At 39.4% G+C, this 24,771-nt stretch overlaps 1 protein-coding gene across 5 annotated transcripts in view; it reads left to right on the top strand.

The window, feature by feature from the left end:
• Positions 1–24,771, top strand: part of FANCI (FA complementation group I) — an 82,982-nt gene that overhangs the window by 16,015 nt on the left and 42,196 nt on the right. For all 5 annotated transcript variants that reach the window (XR_002725360.1, XM_023187097.1, XM_023187098.1 and 2 more), the window contains exons 4-12: positions 8,508–8,638; positions 9,369–9,525; positions 9,648–9,705; positions 11,258–11,299; positions 12,050–12,173; positions 12,635–12,720; positions 16,540–16,666; positions 21,486–21,578; positions 22,249–22,385. Coding sequence is in view for 4 of the 5 variants with exons in the window: in XM_023187097.1 (XP_023042865.1) it covers positions 8,508–8,638; positions 9,369–9,525; positions 9,648–9,705; positions 11,258–11,299; positions 12,050–12,173; positions 12,635–12,720; positions 16,540–16,666; positions 21,486–21,578; positions 22,249–22,385 (955 nt within the window). In the remaining variant the exon portion in view is untranslated. The remainder of the gene's footprint in view (positions 1–8,507; positions 8,639–9,368; positions 9,526–9,647; positions 9,706–11,257; positions 11,300–12,049; positions 12,174–12,634; positions 12,721–16,539; positions 16,667–21,485; positions 21,579–22,248; positions 22,386–24,771) is intronic.

Below are 24,771 nucleotides of genomic sequence, written 5' to 3' on the forward strand. Positions count from 1 at the left end.
AGTTTCCTGTCTAGTGGACTTAAATAATTTTACTGAAGGGAGTTGAAGTGGCTACCTGAGATTGTGTTGCTGATTTTGGAGCCTATAATTACATAATGTGCTTTTCGTAAAATCTGCTTTGGTTTACTTGTGCTTTTAAGATTGTGGAGAAGAGAACAGCAATGTTTAATACATAATCCATGCTTAACAAGGGGCGAGTAACCGCTGGGGTTTAATGAAATGGGGTATCTTAAGGTGTCTTGTATAGAGATTCTTCATGCCCAGTGAGACATATTTGTTCTCCTGTCTTGAACAAGGGCTAGTTTAAGTTGTTGCAGATTGTGACTTATAGTGGTTTTATAAATTCTGATAGGATAAAATTTTACAAGGCAAAAATTAAAAGTGTCTTTGGACTCTTAATTAGGTATGTTAACTTGGTTTATTTTTCTTCGCCCAAGTAATTTAGATCTCTTCTGCAAGGGTACAAAAACACATCTTCCTATTCATGAAAGAACTTTTTTTTTTTTTTTTTTTTTTTTTATTATTATACTTTAAGTTCTAGGGTACATGTGCACAACATGCAGGTTTGTTACATATGTATACATGTGCCATGTTGGTGTGCTGCACCCATTAACTCGTCATTTACATTGGATATATCTCCTAATGCAACCCCTCCCCACAATAGGATCCCGTGTGTGACGCTCCCCTTCCTGTGTCCAAGTGATCTCATTGTTCAATTCCCACCTATGAGTGAGAACATGCGGTATTTGGTTTCTGTTCTTGTGATAGTTTGCTAAGAATGATGGTTTCCAGCTGCATCCATGTCCCACAAAGGACACGAACTCATCCTTTTTTATGGATGCATAGTATTCCATGGTGTATATGTGCCACATTTTCTTAATCCAGTCTGTCACTGATGGACATTTGGGTTGATTCCAAGTCTTTGTTATTGTGAATAGTGCCACAGTAAACATACATGTGCATGTGTCTTTATAGCAGCATGACTTATAATCCTTTGGGTATATCCTCAGTAATGGGATGGCTGGGTCAAATGGTATTTCTACTTTTAGATCCTTGAGGAATCGCCACACTGTTTTCCACAATGGTTGAACTAGTTTACAGTCCCACCAACAGTGTAAAAGTGTTCCTATTTCTCCACATCCTCTCCAGCACCTGTTGTTTCCTGATTTTTTAATGATTGCCATTCTAACTGGTGTGAGATGGTATTCCATTTTGGTTTTGATTTGCATTTCTCTAATGGCGAGTGATGATGAGCATTTTTTCATGTGTCTGTTGGCTGTATGAATGTCTTTTGAGAAGTGTCTGTTCATAACTTTTGCCTACTTTTTGATGGGGTTGTTTGTTTATTTCTTGTAAATTTGATTGAGTTCTTTTTAGACTGCAAAAATTTTCTCCCATTCTGTAGGTTGCCTGTTCACTCTGATGGTAGTTTCTTTTACGGTGCAGAAGCTCTTTAGTTTAGTTAGATCCCATTTGTCAATTTTGGGTTTTGTTGTCGTTGCTTTTGGTATTTTAGACATGAAGTCCTTGCCCATGCCTATGTCCTGAATGGTACTACCTAGGTTTTCTTCTAGGGTTTTTATGGTTTTAGGTCTAACATTTAAGTCTCTAATCCATCTTGAATTAATTTTCATATAAGAAGTAAGGAAAGGATCCAGTTTCAGCTTTCTACTTATGGCTAGCCAATTTTCCCAGCCCCATTTATTAAATAGGGAATCCTTTCCCCATTTCTTGTTTTTGTCAGGTTTGTCAAAGATCAGATGGCTGTAGATGTGTGGTATTATTTCTGAGGGCTCTGTTCTGTTCCATTGGTCTGTATCTCTGTTTTGGTACCAGTACCATGCTGTTTTGGTTACTGTAGCCTTGTAGTATGTGTGAAGTCAGGTAGCATGATGGCTCCAGATTTGTTCTTTTGGCTTAGGATTGTCTTGGCAATGCAGGGTCTCTTTTGGTTCCACATGAACTTTAAAGCAGTTTTTTCCAATTCTGTGAAGAAAGTCATTGGTAGCTTAATGAGAATGGCATTGAATCTATAAATTACCTTGGGCAGTGTGGCCATTTTCACAATATTGATTTTTCCTATCCATGAGCATGGTATGTTCTTCCATTTGTTTGTGTCCTCTTTTATTTCACTGAGCAGTGGTTTGTAGTTCTCCTTGAAGAGGTCCTTTACATCCCTTGTAAGTTGAATTCCTAGGTATTTATTCTCTTTGAAGCTGTTGTGAATGGGAGTTCATTCATGATTTGGCTCTTTGTTACTGGTGTGCAAGAATGCTTGTGATTTTTGCACATTGATTTTGTATCCTAAGACTTTGCTGAAGTCACTTATCAGCTTAAGGAGATTTTGGTCTGAGACAATGGAGTTTTCTAAATATGCAATCATGTCATCTGCAAATAGGGAGGGACAATTTGATTTCTTCTTTTCCTAACTGAATACCCTTTATTTCTTTCTCTTGCCTGATTGCCCTAGCCAGAACTTCCAACACTATGTTGAATAGGAGTAGTGAGAGAGGGCATCCCTGTCTTGTGCCAGTTTTCAAAGGGAATGCTTCCAGTTTTTGCCCATTCAGTATGATATTGGCTGTGGGTTTGTCATAAATAGCTCTTATTATTTTGAGATACGTTCCATCAATACCGAATTTATTGAGAGTTTTTAGCATGAAGGGCTGTTGAATTCTGTCGAAGGCCTTTGCTGCATCTATTGAGATAATCATGTGGTTTTTGTCTTTGGTTCCGTTTATATGCTGGATTACGTTTATTGGCTTGCACATGTTGAACCAGTCTTGCATCCCAGGAATGAAGCCTACTTGATCATGGTGGATAAGCTTTTTGATGTGCTGCTGGATTCGGTTTGCCAGTATTTTATTGAGGATTTTTGCGTCGATGTTTATCAGGGATATTGGTCTAAAATTCTCTCTTTTTGTTTTATCTCTGTCAGGCTTTGGTATCAGGATGATGTTGGCCTCGTCAAACGAGTTAGGGAGGATTCCCTCTCTTTCTGTTGATTGGAGTAGTTTCAGAAGGAATGGTACCAACTCCTCCTTGTACCTCTGGTAGAATTCGGCTGTGAATCCATCTGGTCCTGGACTTTTTTTGGTTAGTAGGCTATTAATTATTGCCTCAATTTCAGAGCCTGCTATTGGTCTTTTCAGGGATTCAACTTCTTCCTGGTTTAGTCTTGGGAGAGTGTAAGTGTCCAGGAAATTATCCATTTCTTCTAGGTTTTCTAGTTTATTTGCATAGAGGTGTTAATAGTATTCTCTGATGGTAGTTTGTATTTCTGTGGGGTCAGTGGTGATATCCCCTTTATCATTTTTTATTGCGTCTATTTGATTCTTCTCTCTTTTCTTCTTTATTAGTCTTGCTAGCGGTCTGTCAATTTTGTTGATCTTTTCAAAAAACCAGCTCCTGGATTCATTGATATTTTGGAGGGTTTTTTGTGTCTCTATCTCCTTCAGTTCTGCTCTGATCTTAGTTATTTCTTGCCTTCTGCCAGCTTTTGAATGTGTTTGCTCTTGCTTCTCTAGTTCTTTTAATTGTGATGTTAGGGTATCAATTTTAGATCTTTCCTGCTTTCTCTTGTGGGCATTTAGTGCTATAAATTTCCTTCTATACACTGCTTTAAATGTGTCCCAGAGATTCTGGTATGTTGTATCTTTGTTCTCATTGGTTTCAAAGAACATCTTTATTTCTGTCTTCCTTTTGTTATGTACCCAGTAGTCATTCAGGAGCAGGTTGTTCAGTTTCCATGTAGTTGAGTGGTTTTGATTGAGTTTCTTAGTCCTGAGTTCTAGTTTGATTGCACTGTGGTCTGAGAGACAGTTTGTTATAATTTCTGTTCTTTTACATTTACTGAGGAGTGCTTTACTTCCAACTATGTGGTCAATTTTGGAGTAAGTGCGATGTGGTGCTGAGAAGAATGTATATTCTGTTGATTTGGGGTGGAGAGTTCTGTAGATGTCTATTAGGTCCGCTTGGTGCAGAGTTGAGTTCAATTCCTGGATATCCTTGTTAACTTTCTGTCTCGTTGATCTGTCTAATATTGACAGTGGGGTGTTAAAGTCTCCCATTATTATTGTATGGGAGTCTAAGTCTCTTTGTAAGTCTCTAAGGACTTGTTTTATGAATCTGGGTGCTCCTGTATTGGGTGCATATATATTTAGGATAGTTAGCTCTTCCTGATGAATTGGTCCCTTTACCATAATGTAATGACCTTCTTTGTCTCTTTTGATCTTTGATGGTTTAAAGTCTGTTTTATCAGAGACTAGGATTGCAACCCCTGCTTTTTTTTGTTTTCCTTTTGGTAGATCTTCCTCCATCCCTTTATTTTGAGCCTCCATCCCTTTATTTTGAGTCTCTGCCTGTGAGATGGGTCTCCTGAATACAGCAAACTGATGAGTCTTGACTCTTTATCCAATTTGCCAGTCTGTGTCTTTTAATTGGACCATTTAGTCCATTTACATATTTTTTTTTTTTTATTTTTCCTGAGACGGAGTCTCGCTCTGGAATCGCCCAGGCTGGAGTGCAGTAGCCGGATCTCAGCTCACTGCAAGCTCCGCCTCCTGGGTTTACGCCATTCTCCTGCCTCAGCCTCCCGAGTAGCTGGGACTACAGGCGCCTGCCACCTCGCCCAGCTAGTTTCTGTATTTTTTAGTAGAGACGGGGTTTCACCGTGTTAGCCAGGATGGTCTCGATCTCCTGACCTCGTGATCCACCTGTCTCGGCCTCCCAAAGTGCTGGGATTACAGACTTGAGCCACTGTGCCCGGCCTAGTCCATTTACATTTAAGGTTAATATTATTATGTGTGAACTTGATCCTGTCATTATGATATTAGCTGGTTATTTTGCTCATTAGTTGATACACTTTCTTCCTAGCATTGATGGACTTTACATTTTGACATGTTTTTGCAATGGCTGGTACCTGTTGTTCCTTTCCATGTTTAGTGCTTCCTTCAGGATCTCTTGTAGGGCAGGCCTGGTGGTGACAACATCTCTCAGCATTTGCTTGTCTGTAAAGGATTTTATTTCTCCTTCACTTATGAAACTTAGTTTGGCTGGATATGAAATTCTGGGTTGAAAATTCTGCTGAGAGATCTGCTGTTAGTCTGGTGAGCTTCCCTTTGTGGGTAACCCGACCTTTCTCTCCGGCTGCCCTTAACATTTTTTCCTTCATTTCAACTTTGGTGAATCTGACAAGTATGTGTCTTGGAGTTGCTCTTCTCGAGGAGTATCTTTGTGGCATTCTCTGTATTTCCTGAATTTGGATGTTGGCCTGCCTCACTAGGTTGGGGAAGTTCTCCTGGATGATATCCTGTGGAGTGTTTTCCAACTTGGTTCCATTTTTCCTGTCATTTTCAGGCACACCAATCAGACGTAGATTTGGTCTTTTCACATAATCTGATACTTCTTGGAGGCTTTGTTCATTTCTTTTTACTCATTTTTCTCCACACTTCTCTTCTCGCTTCATTTTATTCATTTGATCTTCAATCGCTGATACTCTTTATTCCAGTTGATCAAGTCGGTTACTGAAGCTTGTGCATTTGTCACGTATTTCTTGTGTTATGGTTTTCATCTCTATCAGTTCTTTTAAGGTCTTCTTTGCATTGATTATTCTAGTTATCCATTCATCCATTCTTTTTTCAAGGTTTTTAGTTTCTTTGTGCTGGTTACGTAGCTCTTCCTTTAGCTTTGAGAAGTTTGATCGACTGAAGCCTTCTCTCAACTCATCAAAGTCATTATCCATCTAGCTTTGTTCCATTGCTGGCAATGAGCTACGTTCCTTTGGAGGGGGAGATGTGCTCTGATTTTTTGAATTTCCAGCTTTTCTGCATTGCTTTTTCCCTATCTTTGTGGTTTTATCTGCCTTTGGTCTTTGATGCTGGTGATGTACTGATGGGGTTTTGGTGTGGGTGTCCTTTCTGTTTGTTAGTTTTCGTTCTAACAGTCAGGACCCTCAGCTGTAGGTCTGTTGGAGTTTGCTTTAGGTCCACTCCAGACCCTGTTTGCCTGGGTATCAGCAGCAGAGGCTGCAGAAGATAGAATATTGCTGCACAGTGATTGTTGCTGTCTGATTCTTGCTTTGGAAGCTTCGTCTCAGGGGTGTACCCAGCCGTGTGAGGTGTGAAGTGTTGGTCTGCACCTAATGTGGGATGTCTCCCAATTAGGCTACTCTGGGGTCAGGGACCCAATTGAGCAGGCAGTCTGTCCGTTCTCAGATCTCAACCTCCATGCTGGGAGATCCACTGCTCTCTTCAAAGCTATCAGACGGGTATTTACCTCTGCCGAGGTTTCTGCTGCTTTTTGTTTAGCTATGCCCTGTCCCCAGAGGAGGAGTCTACAGAGGCAGGCCGGCCTCCTTGAGCTGTGGTGGGCTCCACCCAATTCGGTGGCTTCATTTACCCACTTAAGCCTCAGCAATGGCGGGCGCCCCTCCCTCAGCCTGGCTGCTGCTTTGCAGTTAGATCTCAGACTGCTGTGCTAGCAATGAGGGAGGCTCCCTAGGCGTGGGACCCTCCTGACCAGGTGTGGGATATAATCTCCTGGTGTGCTGTTTGCTAAGACCCTTGGTAAAGCGCAGTATTAGGGTGGGAGTTACCTGATTTTCCAGGTGTTGTGTGTCTCAGTTTCCCTTGGCTAGGAAAAGGGATTCCCTTCCCCCTTGCGCTTCCCAGGTGAGGCGATGCCTCGCCCTGCTTCAGCTCTCGCTGGTCGGGCTGCACCAGCTGACCAGCACCGATTGTCCGGCACTCCCCAGTGAGATGAACCCGGTACCTCAGTTGAAAATGCAGAAATCACCCATCTTCTGTGTCACTCACGCTGGGAGCTGGAGGCTGGAGCTGTTGCTATTCCGTCATCTTGGGCGTGCCACTGTTTCTTTTTTTATTTTTTTGAGAGGGAGTCTCACTCTGTCCCAGGCTGGAGTGCAGTGGCATGATCTCGGCTCACTGCAAGCTCCGCCTCTCAGGTTCTCGCCATTCTCCTGCCTCAGCCTCCCGAGTAGCTGGGACTACAGGCGCCTGCCACCATGCCCGGCTAATTTTTTTTGTATTTTAGTAGAGACGGGGTTTCACCATGTTAGCCAGGATGGTCTCGATCTCCTGACCTCGTGATCCGCCCACCTCAGCCTCCCAAAGTGCTGGGATTACAGGCGTGAGCCACCATGCTCCGCTGAAAGAACTTTCAAGATTGGTTGAGTCAACCTGTATGGAAACTTACTAAATGTTTTATAGAAATATCAGAGAAAGGGAAATAATGAAAGATCAATAACAGCTGCCTATGTGCACAACTAAATGGAAGAGCAATTCTATGGCTTTTATTATATTCACAGTTGTGTATCCATTACCACAATTGATTTTAAAACAATTTCATTACCCCTAAAAGAAGGTTTGCATCTCTTAGATGTCACCTCTCCAAACCCCTAGTCCATTCCAGTCCTAAGAAACCACGAATCTGCTTTTTGACTCTACAGATTTGTGTATTCTGGACATTTCAGTTAGTGGAATCATTCTACGTATGGTCCTTTGTGACTGACTTCTTTCATTTATAATGTTATAAAGGTTCTTCTATATTGTAATATGTATCCGTACTTTATTTTTACTGCTGAATAATATTCCATTATGTGGGTATACAACGTTTTTCCATTCATGAGTTGGTGAAGACTTAAGTTGTGTCTATTTTCTGGCTATTATAAATAATACTACTATGAACATTTATGTATAAATTTTTGTGTGGACGTATGTTTTCCTTCCTCTTGGATATATATCTAGGAGTGGAATTGCCAGATCATATGGAAACTCTTATGTTTAAGTGTTTGAGAAACCGCCAAACTGTTTTCCACTGTGGCTGGATTAGGATGCCCATTTTTTCACATCCTCATCAACACTTGTTATTATCTTTTTTTTTCAGTTTTAATTTATTTTCATCACTTTTTCTTCATGATCCAGATATTTTAAAATGCAAAGAAAATTAACTTTTAAAGACATGTTCAGGGACTGGCACTAAAAAATTTTCAGACTGCAAATGAGTTATACAAATGAAAATATCAAATGGAGATCCAGTTATCAAAATGAAAGCACTCAACATATTAAAAGTTCACAAGTATTTGTATAGAGCACATTAAAAAAGCTTGCTAACTGTTGTGATTTTAAAGAACTATTGCAGAAGTTTGAAGAAAATAGATTTATTAACTTATTAAATTTGGGTTACTGGACTTCTCAAAAGCTGTAAGACCTATTAGAAGGTTACTTCATCCTGTACTACATAATTATTCAAATAAATTAATAAAATAGGTGGATGAAGAAAAGATGACATTTTAGTCCCTTTACTTTGGCTAAATTAAGCACTTTTTCAAAGCCCTTAATCATTGCTTTTCTAAGCACTATAGTAATCAGTTGTTTGATAATTCTATTTTTTGTATTTAACTAGAAACCTGTTCGTTTTTCCTGTTTATTTATCAATCTTGTAAGATTTCTTCCTTTGTTTCTGTACCCCCTGTTTAAAACAATAAGGTTCCCCCTGCCGTGAGGAAGCTGGAACACTTAGGAGACGTAAGATATACACTTATTGTATCCAGTTGGTGGAATCAGGGGATTTGCAGAAAGAAATAGCGTCTGAGATCATAGGATTACTGATGCTGGAGGTAAGATGGCAAACAAAAACTTCTATTTGAGGGTAGATTTTGGGGGGTTTGTAGTTTGTTGAGGGAAGGAAAACTTAAGTGCCTAACCTAGCATAGTTCTTATTTATGAATAAGACCTGTTGTTAAAAAACAAAGAAGCAGGCAGGCTGGGCATGGTGACTCACACCTGTAATCCCAGCCCTTTGGGAGGATCGCTTGAGCTCAGGAGTTTGAGACCAGCCTGAGCAACATGGTGAAACCCCATCTCTACCAAAAATACAAAAGAAAAAAAAATTAACCAGGCTGGTGGTGCGTGTCAGTGGTCACAGCTACTTGGGAGGCTGAGGCAAGAAGATTGCCTGAGCCAGGGAGGTGGAGGTTGCAGTGAACCGAGATTGTGCTACTGCAGTCCAGCCTGGGCAGCAGAGTGAGACCCCATCTCAAAAAAAGGCAGATGAATGGGTTATAATCCACTTAGGTGTTCATATTACATTTCTGGTACCATGGACATATATCTCTTTGAAGAGTTGGCATATCTGAAAGCATTAGGGAACCGACAGAGGATTCTAACTTTTGAAGCCCTGCACAATTATAACTATGTACCAGACAGAGCAGAATGATTCCATAAATCCCTTATGGGACCAGTTCTGGATCTCAGACAATTAATTTATTTCAGCAAAAGACTTTATTTCTTAGATATGTCAAACATGGGATTTCTGCTTGAGATTTCCTTTATCCTGTGAACTTTTAGGCTCACCATTTTCCAGGACCATTATTGGTTGAATTAGCCAATGAGTTTATTAGTGCTGTCAGAGGAGGCAGCCTAGTGAATGGAAAATCTTTGGAGTTACTACCTATCATTCTCACTGCCCTGGCTACCAAAAAGGAAAATCTGGCTTATGGAAAAGGTAATTTTCTTCCAATTTTATTGGCTTTTTCTCTATTCACATAATCAATACTAATTTATTATTGCTTAGTATCTTTTGCAATTAGATACTAATTTATTGCTTAGTATCTTTTGCATTTCTAGGTGTACTGAATGGGGAAGAATGTAAGAAGCAGTTGATTAACACCCTGTGTTCTGGCAGGTAAGTCTTATTAATATGTAGAACTTCCTTAGGAATACAAGTGGCCAAAAAAAAAAAAAAAAAAAAAAAAATTTCATTTCAGGAATTTATGTCTGTGAAGGTTTTAAGTCCTTCTTTTTTGTAGTTTTTAATATAACACTATAAAACTGTTTAGTCTGCAATGAATTAGTGAGAAAGAGATGATTTACTATATTCTGTCCTCTAAGACTGTTCATATAGTTTTATTTGCTTGACTGTGTATCTTAGTACAGCAATTTATTGTGTTAAGATACACATAATTAAATGTTAATTTAGTGTGTTTAATGCTCCAATCTAAGCATTATTGGAGTCTCAAGGTCGTGAAGGCTGGGGAAGTCACCCTGCTGCTGCATCTTTTCTTTCTTTCTTTTTTTTTTTTTTTTGAGGGAGTAGAATATACAAATAATGTATCCTTTAACCAGTAATTGTATTTCTGGGAATCTACATTAAAGAATGACTCCAACATACAAGAAAATCCTCACATATGAACATGTTCAACAAGAAATTTGTGACCAGTATAAGCATACAGTAATAGAGACATGTAAACTACGTAAGTTAAGGTAGAGCCACTCTATGACATTTATACCTATTAAAAGTGAAATGTGTACATCAAAGATGAAAAATTCTTACCATATAATTAAAAAAATAAAGAGATTACTATGTTATATAATACTGTGATTGCATGTAGGTTTGTTAAAAAGAACAAGAAGGGAATACCCAAGATTATCTGAACCAGATAATTGTTTTTATGGTTCCTTACATAAGATCCCTTACATAAATAATTTTAAGCACGTATGTTTCAATTTATTTGTTTTTAATTACACAAGAGTTTATTCAATACATGTTGTAATATACCTTTCATTTTTTATTTAATACAGCTGTCGTTGTCAGCATATGCAACTCTACATCATTCTTTTTAATGGTTTGCAGTAATCTATTATTTGGCTAATCTACAATTGTCGGATTATTTGGTTGTTTCCAGTTTTTGTGCTATTACAAAGAGTGTTTCAATGAACATCTTTTTAAATTTTAAATAGAGATGGGAATCTTGCTTTATTGCCTAGGCTGGTCTTGAACTCCTGGCCTCAAGTGATCCTTGGCCTCCCAAAGTGTGGGGATAATAGGCATGAGCCATTGCACCTGGCCTGAATATCGTTACATATCTAGATGACCTTTTGTAAGCATGTACATGGCATATATTTCAAATAGTAAATCGGGTAGATCTGTGATTATGTGCATTTTTAAAGTTGATAAATACCGCCAACTTGTCATGCATTCCCTAAAACAGCATGTGAAGAGTGTTTGTTTTCCACAATCTCACCAACATTGGGTATCATCAGAATTTTGATTTTGCAAGTCAGATAGGTTAACAACCGCTATTTTATTGTTTTAAATGGTATTTATTTGATCTTGTTTCTCAGTATTGCAAAATCAAACTTAAATTGGCCCTTTTTTTTGTCCTCATTAATTTTACAAAGTTATATCTAAATAAGTTGGAATGAAATAAACTTTCTTTGTCATTTTCTTCTACCAGGTGGGATCAGCAATATGTAATCCAGCTCACCTCCATGTTCAAGTAAGCATCATCTTTCCCTTTTCTTTGTATATCCTGCTTTGTGAACTTACTTGCTAGAAATTAAACCATAGCAAATGTAAACATCACTCTCTCCTGACTGTAAGAATATTAGTAGTTATGTTTTCTGTTACAAATTTCCTCCCCATTCCTGCCTCCTTTTTGGCTTTATTTACTTATTTAAAATGTAACTTTATGATTTTTTTTCTTTTTTTTTTTTTGAGACGGAGTCTCGCTCTGTCGCCCAGGCTGGAGTGCAGTGGCCGGATCTCAGCTCACTGCAAGCTCCGCCTCCCGGGTTCACGCCATTCTCCTGCCTCAGCCTCCCGAGTGGCTGGGACTACAGGCGCCCGCCACCTTGCCCGGCTAGTTTTTTTTTTTTTGTATTTTTTAGTAGAGATGGGGTTTCACCGTGTTAGCCAGGATGGTCTCGATCTGCTGACCTCGTGATCCGCCCGTCTCGGCCTCCCAAAGTGCTGGGATTACAGGCTTGAGCCACCGTGCTCGGCCATGATTTTTTTTCTAAGATGACTTTGCTTAGGTAAGGTTATTGGTTCCCTTAAAGGTTCTTCATTAGAGGAAAATCAAAAGGGACAGTTGTAATAATCTATTATCTCTTTAATTCTCTGCTCCCAAGTTTTATTTCTTAAAGTATGTTTAATGGAATTTTAACCACTGTAAAGCCCTGAATTGAATTTCTGAAAACAAGGCAGTTGGACTCTGTCTGTAGCCTTTAGAATCTTTGATCCACAGGGATGTCCCTCTGACTGCAGAAGAGGTGGAATTTGTGGTGGAAAAAGCATTGAGCATGTTCTCCAAGATGAATCTTCAAGAAATACCACCTTTGGTCTATCAGCTTCTGGTTCTCTCCTCCAAGGTACAAATGGAAAATTGTTTCTCCTTAGTTCTTGTGGTATGACCAGTTATGACTATTCAACTTATTCATACCCTTGGTTTACATAGCAGAACAAACATAGCCAAACATAGATGCTTTCATTTCATGTTTAGTGGTTTGGTTTGGTCTGGTAAAAAGATCATGCTTCTCATCCAAGGAAAACATGCATTATCTCTTCTATTGCTACATTTTCTTTGTGGTGGTAAAAGGGATAAAGATCTCAGAAACGGTAGACTATAGGCCCCATAAATTCTTATAGTAAGAGGTATTTCAAATCTTGTTTCAACATGAAAGTGTTCTATACATTCTTAGTTTGAGTCTAAGTCATAGATTATTTACTTAAATTTGTACTGAAGAATTCTTTAAGCTGAAAGGTACTTTGAATTCAACTTGGTTATTTTGCTGTTAATTGGGAGACCTTACAAATTTTGTATTGTTTTCAGGGAAGCAGAAAGAGTGTTTTGGAAGGAATCATAGCCTTCTTCAGTGCACTAGATAAGCAGCACAATGAGGAACAGAGTGGTGATGAGTGAGTAATATAGTGTAGAAATAAAGATCATTTTTACAAATTCATCTTCTCATTGTGTATTTTAGCTACTTCATTTTCTTCTCTTTTACCGCCTAACTTCACCTCAGCACAAAACTTTTCTAATCTTCTCCTGGCTGCTCAGTAATAAAGAGAATAACATGATCTCTTCAGCGCTTTCATTTTCGCCTTTCCAGGAAAATAGCAATAATTGTCCTATAAGCTGCAAATTTAAAACCTATTTATTAAGTGTCAACTCTCTGCCAGGAACTGTTTAGTCTTGGGGCTACCGTGTTGAACCAGTCAGACAACGTCCCTGCTCTTGCAGAGCTTCAATTTTAGTGAGAAGAGGACAGAAAATAAATAACAAGAAAAATATTAGAGTGAAAAGTGCTATGCAGATAATTCAAATGGATGATCTAACACTGACAGTATAGCTACTTTAGATTGGGTCAGGGAAAACCTCTCTCAGATGTACTATTTTAACTGAAGCCTGAATGATAAGATCCATAATATATAGATCAGAGAACATTCTCAGGTAGGAGAATAGTACAAAGGCAGAACACTGTGACATGTCTGAGAAAGAGGATTTTGGGTGTTTTTGTTTATTTGTTTTTGAGACAGAGTATCGCTGTGTCACCCATGCTGGAGTGCAGTGGCATGATCTCAATTCATTGCATCCTCCACCTCCCAGGTTTAAGCGATTCTCCTGCCTCAGCCTCCTAAGTATCTGGTACTACAGGTGCGCACCCCTATGCCCAGCTAAGTTTTGTATTTTTAGTAGAGACAGGGTTTGCCATGTTGGCCAGGGTGGTCTCAAACTCCTGGCCTCAAGTGATTCACCCTCCTCAGTCTCTCAGAGTGCTGGGATTACAGACATGAGCCTTTGTGCCTGGCCAAGGATTTTTGATTTTTCTTTCCTTCTTTCTTTCTTTCTTTCTTTCTTTTTTTTTGATGTGGAGTGTCGCTCTGTTGCCCAGACTGGAGTGCAGTGTCACGATCTCGGCTCACTGCAACCTCCACCTCTTGGGTTCAAATGATTCGCTCCCTCAACCTCCTGAGTAGCTGAGATTGCAGGCACTTGCCACCACGCCCAGCTAATTTTTTGTATTTTTAGTAGAGATGGGGTTTCACCAAATTGGCCAGGCTGGTCTTGAACTCCTGACCTCGGGTGATCCACCCACCTCGGCCTCCCAAAGTGCTGGGATTACAGGCGTGAGCCACCGTGCCCGGCCAGATTTTTGTTTTTTAAGCAAACATTTGTAGAGTATTCATTCTGTGCCAGGTGCTATTCCAAGCACTTTAAACCTCACAACCCTATTTTACCTCTGTTTTATGGATATGGAAATGGAGAGATAGAGAATTTAGTTAGTTTGGCTTGAGCAATGAATTAGAGGTGGTTTATTTTTCCTTTTTTTCTTTTTTCTTTTTGTTTTAAGAGTGTCTTGTTCTATTGTCCAGGTTGGAGTGCAGTAGCACCATTATAGCTCACTGTAGTCTCTAATTCCTGGGCTCAAGTGACCCTCCAGCCTCAGCTTCCCAAGTAGCTGGGGGTATAGGCACGTGACACCAAGCCTGGTTAATTTTTTTCTTTTTTTTTCTTTTTTTTTCGAGATGGAGTCTCTGTCACCCAGGCTAGAGTACAGTGGTGTGATCTCGACTCCCTGCAACCTCTGCTTTCCAAGTTTAAGTGCTTCTCCTGCCTCACCCTCCCAAGTGTCTGGGATTTCAGGCACCCACCACTATGGCTAATTTTTTTTTTTTTTTTTTGAGATGAAGTCTCACTGTGTTTCCCAGGCTGGAGGGCAGTGGCACGATCTCAGGTCACTGCAGACTCTGCCTCCCGGTTCAAGCGATCCTCCTGCCTCAGCCTCCCTACTAGCTGGGATTACAGGTGTGTACCACCATGCCTGGCTACTTTGTGTATTTTTAGTAGATGGGCTTTCACTATATTGGCCAGGCTGGTCTCGAACTCCTGACATCAAGTGATCCGCCTGCCTTGGCCTCCCAAACTGCTGGGATTACAGGCATGAGCCACTGCACCCGGCCCAAACCTGGCTAATTTTAAAAATTTTTTCTAGAGACAGGGTTTCACTATGTTGCCCAGACTGGTCTTGAACTCCTAGCCTCAGGCAATCTCCTGCCTCAGCCTCCCAAAGTGCTGGAATTACAGGAGCAAGCTGCCACACCCAGCAGAGAAGGTGGTCTTAGATACTAAATTAGAATAAGCTGACAAAGAATTAGATTTTGGAGAAAATAATTAGCTCATTTTTTTTTTTTTTTTTAATTAGCTCACTTTTGACCACACTAGTATATTAGGGTCCCATAAGGAGATATTAACCAGGTACTCTGGAGTAGTAGGGAGAGGGTGGAACTTGGGATAAGACTGGAAGGGACTAAAGCCAAGAGACTGGATGGGATTATCAAGGGAAAGAATGAATAAAAAGAAACGTAAGACTGAGTTCAGAGGCATTCCACCATTTCAAGGTCAAGCACGTTGGGAGGCTGAGGCAGGCAGATTGCTTGAGCTCAGGCGTTCAAGACCAGCCGGGATGACATGGTAAAACCCCATCTCTACAAAAAGTACAAAAATAGCCAGGTGCAGTGGCGCATGCCTGTAGTACCAACTACTCGGGAGGTTGAAGCAGGAGAATCACTTGAGCTTAGGATACGGAGGTTGCAGTGAGCTGAGATTGCACCTTTGCATTCCAGCCTGGGCAATGGGAATGAATCCTTGTCTAAAAAAATAAAAATATTTGTTTGAGGAGAGGCCAGTGATGATGCCCTGGAAGCTAAGAGAAGAAAATTTTTTAAGAAAGAAGTGGTTAATTGTGTCAGATCTGAGATGTTAATTAAGATGGGACTTTATTGTTTTTGGCAACTTGGAGGTCATTTGTGACCCTTGAAAAAGTAATCTAATGTTATTGCGGGGGTGAGGGTAGAAAGAGAATAGAAACCTGATTGAATTGGATTGTACTGGGTAGAGATTGTGAGATAAAAAAGAAGAAATTATGACTATAGACATTTATTTTATGAAATCTTGTAAAAAGAAGTGGAGTCTGGGCACAGTAAATCATGCCTGTGATCCCAACATTTTGTGAGGCTGAGGCATGAGAATCACTTGAGCCCAGGAGTTTGAGACCAGCTGGGCAATATAGTGAAACTCCATCTCTACCAAAAAATAGAAATATTAGTTGGGCATGGCGGCCCATGCCTGTAGTCCCAGCTACTCAGGAGGCTGAGGTGGGAAGATCGTTTGAGCCTGGGAGGTTGAGGCTACAGTGAGCTATGATCATGCCATTGCACACCAGCCTGAGTGACATAGCAAGACCCTGTCTCAGATGGATGGATGGATGGATGGATGGATGGATGGATGGGTAGGTAGGTAGATAGACAGAACAGACAGACAGGAGTAGAGAACTGGGCAGTAGAATTTCTAGTAAACACCTGCCTTCAGTGATTGTATGAGTTTAGATTGAGTTGGTCTACTTGTTCATGGTAGCACCTGCCCTTGTCTCTCACTCAAAAACCATAGCTCATACCTTTTTTTTGTCGTTGCCTTGGCTGGAGTGCAGTGGCGCAATCTTGGCTCACTGCAACCTCCACCTTCCGGGCTGAAACAATCCTCCTATCTCAGCCTCCCAAGTAGCTGGGACTACAGGCGTGCCACCACATGGGGCTGATTTTTTTAAACTTTTAGTAGAGGCTAGTCTTGAACTCCTGGGATCAAGTGAGCTGCCTGCCTCAGCCTCCCAAAGTGCTGGGATTACAGGCATGAGGCACCGCACCTTATAGCTCATACCTTTCTGTTGAATCTTTTAGGCTGTTGGATGTTGTTACTGTGCCATCAGGTGAACTTCGTCATGTGGAAGGCACCATTATTCTTCACATTGTGTTTGCCATCAAATTGGACTATGAACTAGGCAGAGAACTCCTGAGACACTTAAAGGTAGCACCAAACTTGTAAGGTGATCTTCGTCTCTTTTGAATGAAAGTGTTTGAACTTAAGCTACTTTTATGCAAGTTAATGACAGGAAACAAATACTGTAAAATGACTATGGGTGTGGAAGATGTCTTTTTTTTTTTTTTTTTTTTAACTTTGAAAGTGGAAAATACACATTACCACACTCCCTTTTTTTTAAAGTCCTCACTTAGCAGTATACCACATCCTTAAGCAAGCCAGAAAGGTCTATTAAAAAAGCCTCAAATGTTCTAATGCAAAAAAGTAGAAAAAAAGGTGAGAACTATTCAGCAGGAAACTCAAAATCTAAGTAGATTATGTGTCACTATCTTATGTGACCTTCACCTATGGCCTCTGCTTTCTCATTTATGAATTAGGATGTTGCATCTAGTAGTAGATCATGGAGTTGTGTGATGCTAAGTCATTCATCATGAAGTATTTGTAAAGTAGTAAAATAAAACTCAGGTGTTTTGAACTATATTAAAGAAAAGTAGTGTATAGATATATTTGTTCCTCCAACTTTTTAGTTTGAAAATTCTAACTCAGAAAAGTTAAAACACTACATAGCATGAAGAACATCTATGTTCCCTTCACCTAGATTCAGCAATTATTAGACGCTTTGCCACATTTACCTCACTTTTTCTCTCATACGTATTCTTTTTCTGAACATTTAAAAGTAAGATGCAGAAACCCAAACCCTAACACCTCAATGCCTGAATATTTCAGCTTGCTAAGAACAGGGACATATTAGCACAATACCATCATCACGTCTAAGAAAATTAACAATAATTCCATAATATTATTTAATTTATATTCCCTATTCACATTTTCACAGTTGTCTCTAAAATGTCTTTTACAGCTGTGTTTTTTTTTTTTTTCCTCTGCTCCAGGCTCTCATCAGGCTTCATGAATTGCATTTGGTTGGTCTTTCTAGTTTTACACTGATTTTTTTGAAGCATCAGCCCACTTGTGTAATGTCCCACATTTTTGGATTTATCTGATTGTTTCCTCATGATTGGGTTCAAGTTAAACATTTTTGACTTGAATACTTCGTAAGTGATGTTGTGTACATTTTCTTGCAAGGGCCAGATACTAATATTTTACACTTTGCAGGCCATGCATGTTCTGTCACAACTACTCAGCTTTACCATTGCAGCAAGAAGGCAGCCACAGACAAAATGTACTGAGTGTGGCTGTTTTCCCATTATTTATGGACACTGAAATTTGAATTTTATTCCATTTTTATATTGTGGGATATTATTCTTCGTTTTTTGTTTTTTATTTGGACAGAGTCTCACTCTCACCCAAGCTGGAGTGCCATGGCCCAATCTTGGCTCACTGCGACCTCCACCTCCCAGGTTCAAGTGATTCTCATGCCTCAACCTTTCAAGTAGCTAGGACTACAAGTGCATGCCACCACGCCTGGCTAATTTTCGTATTTTTAATAGAGGTGGGGTTTCGCCATGTTGGTCAGGCTGGTCTTCAACTCCTGGCCTCAAGTGATCTGCCTGCCTTGTCCTCCCAAAGTACTGAGGCTACAGGCGTGAGCCACTGCACTGGCTTTCCTTTGATTCCCTCCCCCTCAACCATTTAAAACCATAAAAACCAGTCTTAGCTCATGGATTGCACAAAAACAGGTAGTGGGTTGGATTTGGCCAACAGGCTTTTTGTAGTTAGCCAACCACTGTTCTATGCATTACATCAGGAGGAACATAGTATTAACTACCTTACTATTTGTGATGCTAAATCATTTGCTTTTAAGAAAATGACCATCGATTTTCTTCATTTATAAGTATATATGTATCCCTTTGTAATTAGAAAGGAATCTATCGGGTCATAGTTCGAGATAGTATTGAAAATCCTTTTCCCAACAACATTTCACACAGTGGTTTTCGTTTTCCTGTCTATTGATGATTCTTGGCCTAAATCAGTAATTATACCAGGAATTTGAATTTTATATTTGATAATTTTTTTCTTTTTGTCCTCACAATCTGTTCCCAAGGGATTCTGATTTTAATTAGAAAATTTTAATTGCGTCTTTCTTTCTACATTATTAGCTGGCATTCTTCTGTAAAAAGAGCCTCTCCTTTCCCTATTGTTTTGAATATCATTATGCACTCATGAACCTTTTTAAATTCAATGTACTCATTATTCATTACTGTCGTTATTTGTTTTGAGCATAAAATTACCCAAATTTAGCCAGTTGGATCCTTCAGGTCAGCTTGAGTGTTCTTTTGATGTGACCCCATTAGTCTTTGAGCTGTGGCATGATATGCCCAAGGCTCACCATAGTACTTTCTTTGCCCCATCCTGATGCCAACCATGTCTCTAAAAAGCCCTGGGTCCCTTTTGTAGGAAAGGATATTTAAAGACCATAATCTGTGAGTAGGCTTTAATTTATCTTCTCTGTATCTGTTCACTCTTTTTTAAATTTAGGTTCGTAGTAACTGTATTACTGGCCATTTCACCAGCTTTATGTATTTTGATCCACTCTGTTGTTTTGTTTTTGTTTTCTGTTTGATTGATGTTTTGTTTTATATATTTTTTGTTTTATTGGTATCATCTTTTCTAGGCCTTGAAAATATTTTTTAAACTTTTTGAGGCACAATTTACATAGCATAAAATTATTTTATTCTAAGCATGCAATCCAGTGATGTTTTTCATAAGTTTACCTAGTTTGTAACTGTCACTATAATCCAATTTTAGAACATTTTTATCACCCTGTAAGATCTTTTATGCCCATTTAATCTGCATTAGCACTCCCAGCCCCAGGTAACCACTATCTACTTTCTGTCTCTATAGATTTACCTTTCCTAGATATTTTGTATAAATGAAATTATATGATATGTGGTCTTTTGTGTATGTCTTCTTTCATGAAGTGTAATGTTTTCAGGGTTCACCTGTGTTGTAGTGTATGTCAGTATTTCATTTCTTTTTACTGTTTTGTTTGTTTTAAGAGACATGGTCTCACTCTGTCACCTAGGGTGGAGTGCAATATGAGTGATCATGGCTCACTGCACCCTCAAACTCCTGGCCTCAAGTGATCCTCCCACTGTAGACTTCTGACTAGCTAGGACCACAGGCGCACACCACCATGCCTGGCTAATTTAAAAAAAATTTTTTTAAGAGACGGAGGTCTTACTGTGAACTCCTGGCCTCAAGTGATACTCCTGCCTTAGCCTCCCAACTAGCTGGGATTACAGGTGTGAGCTACCATATCAGGCTCATTTCTTTCTATTGTTGAATGGTATTCCATTGTGTGGATATATGTGAGTTTTATTTAGCAGTCTCCCGCTGGTGGATATTTGAATTTTTTCTACTGTTTGGCTACTACAAATAATGCTGCCACTAACATTCACATGTAAGTCTTTGTGTGGACATATGTTTTATTTGTTTTGTGCATATACCCAGGAGTAGAACTGCTGGCTTGTATAAGAAATTTATGTTTATATTTTTAAGAAACTGCCTGCTTTCCAAAACAGTATCATTTTACATTCCCACTATCACTGTGTGAGGGTTCCTATTTCTCTGTCTCTTGGCCAACATTTGTTGTCTGTCTTTTTTATTATATCCATTCTAATGGGTATGAAACAGTACCTCATTGAGGTTTAACTTTGCATTTTCTTAATGACTGATGATAATTGAGCCTCTTTTCATGTGCTCATTAACTGTTCTAAAATCTTCTTTGGTGAAATGTCTATTCAAATCTTTTGCCAATTTTTTGAGTGTGTTGTTTGTCTTCTTAATTAAAATTCTTTGTATATTCTACTGACAAGTTCTTTTTTATTTTTTCAATAACTTTGTAATGAATGGTGACAAGTTCCTTCTCAGGTATATAATTAGCAAATATTTTTTCTCAGTCTGTGACTTGTCTTTTTATTTTCTTAATGGTATCTTTTGAAGTACAAAAGTTTTAAATTTTGTTGAGGTCCAGTTTATCAATTTTTTCTTGTACAAATTATGCTTTTGGTATTATATCTAAGAAATCTTTACCTAATCCAAGGTCTTGAAATTTTTCTATATGTTTTCTTCTAAAAGTATTATAATTTTTGCTCTTACATTTGGATTTCTGATCCATTCAAGAACCTATTTTTATTTTTTATTACTATTAAAATTTTTTTTATGTCCTTTGAGTCATAGAGACTTTTTTTTTGGTAGGGGGTGCAGTGGCGCAATCTCAGCTCACTGCAACCTTCGCCTCCCAGATTCAGGTGATTCTCCTGCCTCAACCTCCTGAGTAGCTGGGATTATAGGCATGCGCCACCACTCCCAGCTAATTTTTGTACTTTACGAGACAGGGTCTCACTATGTTGGCCAGACTGGTCTTGAACTCCTGACCTCAAATGATCCACCTGCCTCAGTTTCCCAAAGTGCTGGGATTACAAGTGTGAGCCACGACACCCGGCCAAGGGACTTATTGTTAAATAGGCTGTTATACTTTTAAGATATATGTAATGGGACCAGGTGTGGTGGTTCACACCTGTAATCCCAGCACTTTGGAAGACCAAGGTGGGAGGATCACTTGAGGCCAGGAGTTTGAGACTCACCTGGGCAACACAGTGAGACTTCATCTCTCCAAAAAATTTAAAAATTAAAAATTAAAAAATTATCCAGGCATGGTGTAGTCCCAGCTACTTGGGAGGCTAAGCCAGGAGGATCCCTTGAGTCTGGGAAATCAAGGCTGCAGTGGTTTATGATTGCATCACTGCACTGCAGCCTAGGCAACAGAGTGAGACCCTATTGTTAAAAAAAAAAAAAAAAAAAAGAAAATGTAAGTAATGACTTCCTTTTGGTTGCTCTTTTCTAGGCAGGACAGCAAGGAGATTCCAAAAATAACTTAAGTCCCTTCAGCATTGCTCTTCTTCTCTCTGTAACAAGAATACAAAGATTTCAGGACCAGGTATTTTTTTTAATGCCATTTTGTTTCCTTTTGTAGTTGGTAAAAAAAAAAAGCACAGAAATCTGTTTTTGTTGTATCCTTTCCTAAACAATTTTACCCTCTTCCTGCCAGCAGCAAAGCTGCTATAAGACATGTATGTCCCCTCTGTCCTCTGGGGACTGATGGAAGACTTCTACAGGTTTTTGGTTTATTCCTCCATTTCCTATTGTATGGTAAGCTAGGTGGTGAGGTGGGAATAAGAGTGGAAGGATATCACACAGCCCAAGTTGGAGGAAGGGACAATTTAGCTGCATATTCACCAGCAGTTTTATTATGTTGTAGCTTTCCAAGAATAGGTTAGTTGCAAGGATGAAATTTACCCTTTTTTTCTTATATGTGTTCCAGAATGTGGGTAATATTTATACTGACTTTTAGCCTTTTTTCCCCCCTTTTTGCTTAAGGAAGGCTTGTCTTCAACTCCTTAAAGTTCCCACTGAACGTCATAATTTTTGTAACATCTTCATCTAGTTAAAATAGTTGTCATAGGGATATAATGAATGGCAGCTCATAGGAACGGTTATAGGGTTAAGATTTATAGCATGAGCTATAATATTTGCTTTATTTTCTTATTCTATTAAGCGCTTGATCTTTTATTTATTTTTTTCATTTATTTTTATTAACTATACCCAAGGTGTTTGATCTTTTAAAGACTTCGGTTGTAAAGAGTTTTAAGGATCTTCAACTCCTCCAAGGCTCAAAATTTCTTCAGAATCTAGTTCCTCATAGGTCTTATGTTTCAGCCATGATCTTGGAAGTGGTAAAGAATAGGTAAGTTGGTGAACCATATCTCAAACGGTTTATAAGGTGTTTAATGTTAGAAAATGCAATGTGGTATCATACTTGCAGGCTATGAGGGGAAACTGATGACTTACAGCTGTTGACTTCACACATCAAGGTTCAATTTCTTAAAACTGGTAGAGCATACTTTTTCCCTATGGAAATATCCTTGAATCTCAGGAGCTGGTTTCTTGGCCACCTTGACAGCAAGCATACAAAACTGAATTAGGTGCTATTGTTTATTTCCTGATACTACAATTCTCTGTTTTCCTTTGCTTTCTTTCCATTTTTTTTTGAAACGGTCTCATTCTGTCGCCCAGGCTGGAGTGTTGTGCCACAATCTTGGCTTATTGCACCCTTGACCTCGCAGGCTCAAGCAATCCTCCCACCTCAGCCTCTCGAGTACCTGGGATTACAGGCATGCTCCACCATGCCCAAGTAATTTTTGTGTGTTTTGTAGAGACAGAGTTTCGCCATGTTGCCCAGGCTGGTCTTGAACTCCTGAGCTCAAGTGATCCACTTGCCTTGGCCTCCCAAAGTGCTAGGATTACAGGCTTGAGCCACCGGTCTGGGCCCTTTCTTTTCTTTTTTAAAGGAAACAGAGTCTCACTATGTTCCCTAGGCTGGAGGGCAATGGCTATTCACAGGTTCTATTATAGCACGGTAAAGTCTCGAACTCCTGGCCTCAACTGATCCTCCCACCTCAGTAGCTGGGACTATAGGCATGTACCCCTGTGCCTGGCTTGGCCTTTCTTTTTTTTTTTTCCTGGAGACATAGGAACTTTTCACTATGTTGCCCAGGCTGGACTTGATTTTGTGGGCTTAACTGATCCTCCTGCCTCAGCCTCTCAAGTAGCCGGGACAATAGGTGCATGCCACTGCATCTGGCTAATGGCCTTTTTTTAAAGTGAGTGAAAAACATTAAGAGTTTTATTTACTTTGTTGAAATTTGGAGCTTATGGTTGGAATTGAATTATTGATTAGCCAGTTTAGACGAATTCATTTAAAACCACATGGAAAACATCAGTAACTATCCTGATTTTTATTTTAATTTCAGGATATGCATTAGCTGTTCTAACAGTCTTTACTATGTCATGCTTTCATTGTGCATTAAATATATTTTAAAGTTTCATAATTTAAGCATAATTTATGGTAGGTATCTTCTAGGCCCGGAATTCTTGTTTATTAATAGATTGAATTTATATGAGCTTTGCAGTAGGGCAAATTTGAAATTAGAGTTTATTGTTTGAGTGTTTTACCCATTGATAGGCCTTAAAGCTTTTTATTTTTTGGAGGCGGAGTCTTGCTCAGTCGCCCAGGCTGGAGTGCAGTGGCGCGATCTTGGCCCACTGCAAGCTCCACCTCCCGGGTTCACGCTATTCTCCTGCCTCAGCCTCCCGATTAGCTGGGACTACAGGCGCCCGCCACCATGCCCGGCTAATTTTTTGCGTTTTTAGTAGAGACGGGGTTTCACCGTGTTAGCCAGGATGGTCTTGATCTCCTGACCTCGTGATCCACCCACCTCGGCCTCCCAAAGAGCTGGGATTACAGGCGTGAGCCACCACGCTTGGCTGCCTTAAAGCTTTTTAATCTTTGTATCTGATTATTCTTTTTCCTGAGGCTATACTACAAGTTGTGTCTCCAGTATTCTCCCAACCCAGTCTCTTCAAATTGGGCTAAAGAAACAGGTACTCACTAACTAGGAAATTCCTGGAAAGCTGCCTGTCTTCTGAAAGTCTCAACCATCATAGGACTTGAAAGTATCTCCATGTATAATTAGCCTGGAGTGGGTACTTGTCAGCAGGTGGGACCAAACCACAGCTGGGAGAGATTTGGATAGCCTTATTAGATCCTGTAAAATAACTGGCTGGTTAGTTACACATGCTTGCCCCAGTCAGTTAATGAACCTTTAAATAATGCATTCTCCATTTTATGTAATTGAATTTTTGGCTCTTCAGAGTATGAATATTGTTAACTCTGTTAAAATGTTATAATTTATCCATAACTATCTACTTCATTCTGTAGTGCTGCATTATAATTTGTTGCAATTTAACAGGTAGATATAATGGATAAAGGTTATATGCACATTATTTCCACTGTGGGGTATAACATTAAGTGGTATAAAACCACCAGTGATTCTACTCCTTTACAAAAGATTATTTGTAGTTTTAGCTCATGCTGTTGACACCAGATCATTCATCCATTTATACTATAAATATCTACTGAGTGTCTTTTATATGCCACCCTTGTGTTAAGCAATGTGGGTAAAAATATGACTATACCATGACCTCTCTCTTACAGAATCTCTGTCTATGGGGAGGAGCTAATTTGTAAGCCTCTACATACACGTTGTCAGTGCTGTAGGGTAATAGAAGAG

Source organism: Piliocolobus tephrosceles, chromosome 6, assembly GCF_002776525.5.
Source record: "Piliocolobus tephrosceles isolate RC106 chromosome 6, ASM277652v3, whole genome shotgun sequence".
Classification (NCBI taxonomy): domain Eukaryota; kingdom Metazoa; phylum Chordata; class Mammalia; order Primates; family Cercopithecidae; genus Piliocolobus; species Piliocolobus tephrosceles.